This window comes from Rhinoraja longicauda, chromosome 36 (genome assembly GCF_053455715.1).
Source record: "Rhinoraja longicauda isolate Sanriku21f chromosome 36, sRhiLon1.1, whole genome shotgun sequence".
Taxonomy (NCBI): Eukaryota; Metazoa; Chordata; class Chondrichthyes; order Rajiformes; family Arhynchobatidae; genus Rhinoraja; species Rhinoraja longicauda.
The window spans coordinates 6457781-6466814 of record NC_135988.1 but is presented as its reverse complement, the minus strand read 5'-3'; the positions used below and the strand labels follow the sequence as shown (position 1 = coordinate 6466814).

Genomic DNA, 9034 nt, shown 5'->3' with positions numbered 1-9034 from the left:
CTTCGTCAGATTGATGGAGTGGAGGGTAGATGACTGCTATCTCTCCACCGATCCGCTGCTTCTCAGACCCGATATTATTGAGAAGATAATCAGTTTGATTATCTTCTCAATAATATGCATTTATGATTTTTTTCACAATTGCCAAGTCTCTTTCATAATGTTGCATGGAGGTTTTTGCGATTTGTGGCCTTCCGGGTTCATTCAATATTCAATCGTTGTCTTCGAGTCCACGCGGGAAACACGCCCGTCGGCCCATTGACTGCGCCGACCACCGAAAATTCATTTAACCTGATTGTTGTTCTCCCAACACCCCCATTCACCCCCCCCCCCCCCACCACCACCACAACCACCACCACTCACCTGCACACGAACGACAATTTACAGTTGTAACTGACTTACCGATCTGCAGGTCATTTGCATGTGGGAGCAGGAGGAGACGGTCTGAACTTGCGAAACCACAGTTGGGCTCCAGACCTTTCTATCCCGGGCCTCCTCCATTTTCAGAGTGTAACCCAACACAAATTGGAGGAACAGCACCTCATATTCCGCTTAGGCAGCTTGCAACCCAGCGGCATGAATATCGTCTTCTCTAACTTCAAGTAACCCTTGCTTTCCCTCTCTCACCATCCCTCCTCCATCCCCGTTCTCCGACCATTCTTACTGTCTTTCTGATTAAATTTTATCTTTTTCTGCTTCGTTGTGACCTTCCCCGAGCTAACAATGATCTATTCTACATTTTCCTTGAGCTACGACCTCTTTGATGTCTCGCTTTCACACCTTACCCTTCCATACCTCTGTGTCCCCCTTTCCCCTGACTATCCGTCTGAAGAAGGGTCTCGACCCGAAGCGTCGCCCATCTCTTCTATCCAGAGATGCTGCCTGTCCAGCTGAGTTACTCCAGAATTTTGTGTCTATCGTCAGTGTAAACCAGCATCTGCAGTTCTTTCCTACATGCTAACTCCTCGTGATCGGGCAAAAAGGTGCCTTTCGACAGACGAAGTCTGTCATCAGACAAATTCAGTTTATCATTTAACAAATTTAAGAATGACTATAAAAGGGTACTTGACAAACTGCGCAAACTGTATCCTGAATTTAGTTTGGGTCACGGCATAAATACACGTGTTTGTGCAGCAACTCAGGAGTTGCAGCATGAAGCCCATTTCTCGCACAAAGTAAGGCAGAGAGACAGACATGTAGACCAAATAACTCATTCGTTGCAATATACAGAATACCATAAATATCACCCATAATATTATAAAATTTCCAGAAATGACAAAGAGTAGAACAATGGACTTCCTTCTGTTCTCCATCTCCGTGTCTTTTGGGGGCTCCGCGGTGTTTTGGTTCCGCAATCTTCTGCGCGCTCTGTTGGCCGCTAAAATGTGTCTGACCGTCAATGCGTTGAGCAGCAAAATCAGGATAAAGGGAACCCCCGGTGTCAGTACAAAGTGAAGCAATTCAATCGCTCCCCAAGCACGTGAATTCTGGACATTATTTCTTAATAAACAAAACCAAGGGTGGTTTAGAAGCCAATAGCTTCCTGTGTACACAAAATACCAGCTGACGTTTTTCAGAAGGGAAAGGATAGTCACTGTTGCTAAAATCGCCTTTGATGCTTTTTCGGTGCAATATCTGGATTTCAATTTCTGACTACAGATAGCTACAAATCGATCAATGGTAAACACTATAGTGAACCAGACAGAACAATCCGTGGCTGCGTAAAGCAGGGCAGCGTGGATATTACACAGCGGGATGTCCAATACAAATTCAAACTGAAAAACGATTGGAATATGCCTTAATATCAGATCGATGATAATGACCAGTAGATCTGCGGATGCCATGGCCACCAGGTAGCAGGTGACACATTTGGAGAGACCACATTTTCTTCGAGACAAGATGGCAATCGTCAGCAGGTTAACTGTAAGAGAGGACAGGGCTATCAGGAATCAGACAGCAGGGGAAGGAGCAGGGTGATGTTGCGAGATTAACAGTTGTGGCAGTCTGTTCAAGGAAGGATCCGATTATTAAACCTTCCGCGTTCGAGAGGAGACTAAACGACTAAACTTTATAATTTAAACATGAATACATCGCTACATGTATAAACAGCAGAGATTTAACACCGTCGAAGCTCGTTCGCTATAATCGGCAGTAATCTCCACATGTCGAAGAACGAGTTCTGAGGCTGAATTCTTGGTCCAAATTGAATTCACCGATGATAGACTGCAATGCAACTCTTTGAGTCCAATCACCAATTTATTTTCTGTTCACCACAAATAGCTCCGTCAGTGAGTTTCTATTTGCCTTTCCGTTGTCAACGCCGCTTGTATGGGGATCGGAATCTATGACTTATATCAACATCCAGTAAATGGAATTTGCTGAACTTGTCAGAAAGGACGATTGCTTTAAGTCGACCTAGAGGTAGCAAATATGGCAGAGTAAATTCTTAGAATGGGTTTATAGTTAGACATTATTAGTAAACTACCAATTTGATTTTAAAAAAACTTACTGGGGATACCAACGACAGCAAGAAGAGGATAGTAAAACTTCTGTATATCCCAAAGAGCTAATAATACCCGAATCTCCAATGGCAGTGGATGATTCCGTTCCATTGCAAAATAAAACACAGTTCTTCTATTATCATGTGTTGATTCTTTTTATGAAGACGTGTTGATCACAGGTTGAGTCAGAGTTGATGCTCTCGCAGGCACTCTGACGATAGTACATTGTCGGGAACCCTCTATATAAAGCACAATTGAAGACCTTGGAGACAGGAACTGTCTCTAAACAAACGATACCTGCTCTTCGCAAAAGCGGCCGCGCTGATCCTTAAGGGGACCAGTCCATTCCCTCGCCACACTTTTACTGTTAAGACCCCTGTAGAATTGCTTCGATTTACTTTTACCTTGCCGGTCAGATTCTTTGCACGTCCTCCTTCTGCTTTCCTCATTGTGTTTTTTGCAAAGGTTTAGTAATCGACAGAAAAACTTGGAAAATTACTTGTACTGCAATGAGATGGGTTTCATCTTCAGTAAACTAAATCGTAGGTGTATGTTATAGAGCCACCCATGGCATTGAGGCATTGCAAGTCACTTTTGCACTGCAAACTTCCCGAAACAATTGGGCGATGATGAGGGGACCATTCCGAGATGTTTACTCGGGAATTGGGCGCAGAGTCGGGGAAGAATTCCCTCCGGGTCTCTTCGAAAAAACTGCCCCGTGGCTTCATAACTCGGAAGAGAATGCGAATGAAGGCAGAATAATGTTTAATAACTCCATCAAAGTCGGACACCAGTGGGCCAACCTGGATATGTTTTTATGAGATATGAATGGTCAGACCTAACTGCCTTAGTGTGAATTCGAGCCGCTCCCCAGAACATCTACAGAGCTTGCGAATAAAGCGATTTCAATAATGTGGCAGGAAGCGCAATCCCTAGTTCAGACCTCGCAGCAATGTGATGGGACTGCCGGTAGGGCTGTAATAAAATATCAATACAAATGCATGTTTGCTATTCACAGCTGGCAAGGCAATTCTCACAAAGCCAAGTAGTTGATGCTGATTGAGGTCAATGATCCAATCCCTGCCCAAGGTCCACAGAATGATGCCAAAGGCACTGCCAACTTTAGCTGCCTGGTTAATGATATCGCAAGGTCCGTGTACGAATGCTTGCTGATGACCATGCACAGTCAAATTCCGTTTGCGAATTCTCAGCAAATGTATCATCTTAAAGCTGGCATTGTCCGACAAATGGCAAGTAACATTCATACCAAGATCGGCCCAGATAATGACCACCAAACTCAAACTAACGTTTAAGAACATACATTTTCACAATCCGTGTCATTACTACTGTTGAGTCGCACATACCAACATCTTGGCAATCACCACTGATCAAGCTCAACTGACCGGCCGAATAAAAACCATGTGTAAAAGAGCAGTGCACGGATTGAATGACAACCCAAGGCCTTTCCACTTGTTTGGATGATTGCAACCACAACAAGTTTGAAGAGGCTTGAAAGCTCCACGGCCAATCAGCCCAATTGATCTACTCCATATCGACCGCCTTCAACATGCAACCCCTCGATCACTTGCCCACAGTGTTTTCTGGTGTACAATAATAGAATTTCACGCAGTTATGTATCTATCCTCCTGTGATCGCCTCGCCAACCTTTCGAGCACTGCTGCTGATACGGACGGGGGGTTGGGCACATGCGGCGACTGACACCTGATAATAAACAATTGTTCTGCCACACCTGCAGCGTTGAGCTCTATACCGCTCACCACACTTCATGGACGAGCTAAGAGAACTTCGAAAGAGCTTAGAAAAGGTTTAAATGAGTTTTTCTGCAATACGCCTAAGTACAGACTCCAGTTGCATGAAACACTGCGGGGCGGGGGGGGGGGGGGGGGGGGGGTCAATGGGCCAGGCAGCATTTGTAAAGCGAATGGATAGACGACATTTTGGATCGGAAGCCCTCATGAGAATAGAGTAAGGGGAAGAAAACTGGCAAAATGAGGTAGGGGTACGCGATGCCTGGCGAGAGGTAGGCGGATAAAGAAGAGTCTAGCTCGATTGGAGAAGGGTATAATAATGGATGAAATCTGGAGATGAAAAGGAGCCGAATGTGAGTCAGATCATGAATGAAATATTGAAGGTATGAGACGGGAATTGGCTGGGATAGATTGGCAAATTATACTTAAATACTTCCATGCAATGGCAAAGATTTAAAGACCGCATGGATGAACTCCAAAAATTGTTCATCCCTCTCCGGCGAAAAAATAAATCGGGCAATAGCTAACGAGGGAAATCAAGGGTCGTGTTAAATCCAAGGAAGAGGCATATACACCGATCAGCCAAAATATTATGACCACCTGCCTAATATTCTGTTGGTCCTCCGTGTGCAGCCCCATACGCAGCAGGGTGCGATGCACTGTGTGTTGTGACACGTTCGTCCCGTGACCACCATTAACATTTTCTGTGACTTGTGCCACAGTAGACATTCTGTCGGTTCGGACCAGAGGGCCTTCGTTGCCCTCGCGCATCGATGAGCCTTGGGCGCCCAACACCCTGTCGCCGGTCTGTGGTTTGTCCCCCCTCGGACCACTGTCGGTAGGTACTCACCACTGTTGACCGGGAGCACCCCACAGGCCTTGCCGTTTCAGAGATTCTCTGACCCAGTCGTTTCGACATGACAATTTGGCCCATATCAAAGTCACTCAGGTCTTTTTGTCCTGCATCCAACACATCAACTTCAAGAACTGACTGTTCACTTGCTGCCTAATATATCCTACCCCTTGACAGGTGCCATTGTAACAAGATAACGAATGTTATTCACTTCGCCTGTCAGTGGTCATAATGTTTTGGCTGATCAGTGTAAATTGGCAGCAAACCAGAGGAATGGGGGAAGTTTAGAACTCAACAGAGGAGAACAAAGAGGTTAATTAAGAGGGGGGGTAGCATGAAAGAAAGCTTGCGGGGAATATAAAAACGAACTCTGACATCTACTGAGGGGGAGGGGGAATGGGCTTCGAGTCTATTTCTCTTTGAATGTGGCAACATAAGTAGATAGAGATGAAGAAAACGTAGAGTGTGCTTGCGTCCCTAAGTAATGTCCATATGTATAAGAGTCAGAAAGTCACATTCCAGCTATATCTGACCGCATTTGGAGTGTTGTGTGAAGTTCTCAGGACGCCCCATTACATAAAATAACATAACATAAAATAACATAACATAACATAACAACACTTTATTGTCACTCGGCTTTTTACACCGAACGAAATTTCAGCAGTCACACAAAACACAGCAAAAAAGAAAAGAACATAGGACACCCGACCCCAACACAAACATCCATCACAGTGACTCCAAACACCCCCTCACTGTGATGGAGGCAACAAAACTTCCCCTCTCTTCCCCCCGCACCCACGGAAGGCAGTTCGACCCCAACCGAGGCAAACGACACGCACAGCCCTCGCAAAGGGATGGAAGGCCCCGCGGCCGAGCCGCCCTGGGCACCGAAACGTCCCGCGGCCGCACCGGGCGATGTTAAGTCCAGCGGCCGAGCCGCACCGGGCACCGAAACGTCCCGCGGCCGAGCCGCACCGGGCACTGAAACGTCCCGCGGCCGAGCCGCACCGGGCGATGTTAAGTCCAGCGGCCGAGCCGCACCGGGCACTGAAACGTCCCGCGGCCGAGCCGCGCTGGCGATGTTAAGTCCCGCAGCCGAGCCGCGCCGGCGATGGAAGGCCCCGCGGGCGAGCTGCCCCCCCGGGGAAGAGACCTAATAAAAGAAAGGTTTCCCCCGCCCCACCCCACCCCCACACCCACACCCCACCCCCCCCCCCCCCCCCACCACACATACACAGCCAAAAACAGAAACAAAAACCATCCCAACACCGACACAAACAAAAAAAAGAAAAAAAGACAAACAGACTGCCAGAGAGCCGCAGCCGTTAGGCGCAGCCAACTCCTCCCAGTTACTAGAAGGACGTGAAGTCTCTGGAGAGGATGCAGAAGCGGTTGACCAGCAAGGTGCATGGATTGGAGGGTATTCTTTATACAGATAGACTGGGTGAACTTGGATTTTTTTTCCGGGAACGTCGGAGGTTGAGGGGAGACGTGATATAAAAAGATCAGACAGGCAGGAGCTTTTTTCCAGGATGAAAATGTCAGAGTATACAGCTTAGCCTGTGTGAGGTGCGAAATTTAAAGACGTGGAAAACGGTGGGTGCCTAAGGATTTATAGTCTGTACTTCTTGTATAGTTTTGAAATAAGGAGGAATTACTAACATGGCGTTTTGTCGCCAGGGCTGGCAAGCACTTCACGACAAAATATGAACACGTTAATATCGAATTGCATGTGATCTATTTATTATTATGGCTATTTTTTCCATATTAAACAAACTGAGAACGCAACGGCTACTGACCATCAAACAACGTAAATACAGGTTAGAAAAACGTAAAATATATGTATTTGACCCCTCCGATATCCTGAGTATCTATTTGAGATATAGAAAATATTTACAAAGACAAATTCCGATAACTTGTCAATCGTTCAGAAAAATATGACCGCAAATTCTCTTTTAGAAAAGAAAAGAAAACGATCTGACAGTTTATCTCCCGGTATCTGTTAAGCAGAAAAAAGGGCTTTGCTGCAAGTAACGGGCCAACAATCAAATCCAATGGCTTAAAAATAATACAATGTGTGGTCGTATTATGGCCAAAATCGATCTGATACGTTCTGTGCCAAAACATGATGCCAGGCCAAACTCTCATCTGCCTGCACATACAGTAACCCATATCTCTTTATTCCCCGCATATCCATGTGCCTATCCAAAAATCACTTAACCGCCACTATGGTATTTGCCTCCACCACCACATATGGCAGCCGGTTCCAAGCACGCCACCCTCCGTGTGTTAAAGAACATACGATCAAAAACTACAGAGCTGTGTGTGGACAAAAGATGGTGAGGAACCTATGGGGAGATATTCATCTTTAGAAGGGACTTTCGTGGAGATAACTTGAAACTGGTGCCAGTGGGAGTCGAGCAAACAGAAGGCACAGATGTGGGGTGATTCCTAAAAGATCCAGAGGGGAGGTGGGAATTTCTTCACACCCAGGGGGCGTTCTTTTCTGGAATATGCTCACTGATAGAGTGAGCAAATCCTGTGAATATGGAATTAACAAAGGCTCCCGAAAGAGCATTGTCTACATATTAATTTGATATAATGGAACAAATTGAAGTATGGTCCATCTGAGGCAGAGCTAAGTGAGAGCAGAGAAACGGGGGTGTGGGGGAGAATGGGGGGGGGGGGGTGGTAATTACTTAAGATTGGAAAATGAAATGTTAAGAATAAGGGGTAGGCCATTTAGAACAGAGAGTTTTTTAGTCAGAGTTGTGAATCTGTGGAATTCTCTGCCTCAGAGGGCAGTGGAGGCCAATTCTCTGAATACATTCAAGAGAGAGCTAGACAGAGCTCTTAAGGATAGCGGAGTCAGGGGGTATGGGGAGAAAGCAGGAACGGGGTACTGATTGAGAATGATCAGCCATGATCACATTGAATGGCGGTGCTGGCTCGAAGGGCCGAATGGCCTACTCCTGCACCTATTGTCTATTGTCTATTGTTCATACCGCAGGGATGGAAGCTATCTAAGCGGAATATGAGGGTTGTTCTTACAGTCTGCATGACGCCTCACTCTGGCAACGGAGGAGGACCAGGACAGAAACGTCTGTGTGGGACCGTGAAGGAGGTTAAAATGGTTGCCCACCAGGAGATCCAGTAACCCTTGGAGGATTGAGCGCAGTTGTCCGGAACACGGTGGATGAGACTCTGCTTGGTGACGTTGATGTACAGGAAACGGTATCGGAAACACCGGATGCAGTTGGTGAGGTTATAGGAGGTGCACTTGGACATCCGTATCACGTGGGAGGACTGATGGAGTTGCTAGATGAAGGTAAGTGAGGGGACATAGGCAAGGTACTACATCTCCTGCGGTTGTAGCGGAACGTACTTGGAGAGGGGCTGGTTTGGGTGAGAAGGGAGTGTGAATGGAGGTTATGTGGAGGGAGAAGTCTCTGCGAAAAGCAAAAGGGAGAGGAAATGGGATGATGTAACTGTGGAGAGAACGCATTGGTGGTGACGGTGATGTCGATGATGCGTTGGGTGCGGAGGCTGTTGGGGAGAAAGGTGAGAATCTTGGGAACTCTATCCTGGTTCCAGCTGGAGGGAGGGGAGAGAAATACGGACCACAAATGAGACGACATTGAAGAATCGATCTATGATTGGGTGGGGGGGGGGGGGGGGGGTGGAGAGAGGACACGTTTCCTAGACAATTACGACATCTCGGATGCCCTAGAATGGAAAGGCTCATCTTGGGAGCAGATGCGACAGAGACGGAGGAATTGAGAACAGGATATAGCGTCTTTGAAAGTGGATTAGAGCACTGTGGGAGTCAGCACGTTTGGAGCAGACATAAATTTGACCTTATATTTTACTCTGTTTTCTCTCCCTATATGACGACCTGGTTACCGATTTCATGA

General features: G+C 46.6%; 1 protein-coding gene across 1 annotated transcript in view; it reads right to left on the bottom strand.

The window, feature by feature from the left end:
* Positions 1-1025: 1025 nt before the first annotated feature.
* Positions 1026-9034, bottom strand: part of LOC144610267 (uncharacterized) — a 12323-nt gene continuing 4314 nt past the window's right edge. Inside the window, exons 2-5 of the mRNA XM_078428857.1 lie at positions 8263-8438; positions 3442-3800; positions 2507-2650; positions 1026-1918 (exon numbers count right to left, since the gene is read on the bottom strand). Coding sequence (XP_078284983.1) covers positions 1026-1918; positions 2507-2650; positions 3442-3800; positions 8263-8438 — 1572 coding nt within the window. The remainder of the gene's footprint in view (positions 1919-2506; positions 2651-3441; positions 3801-8262; positions 8439-9034) is intronic.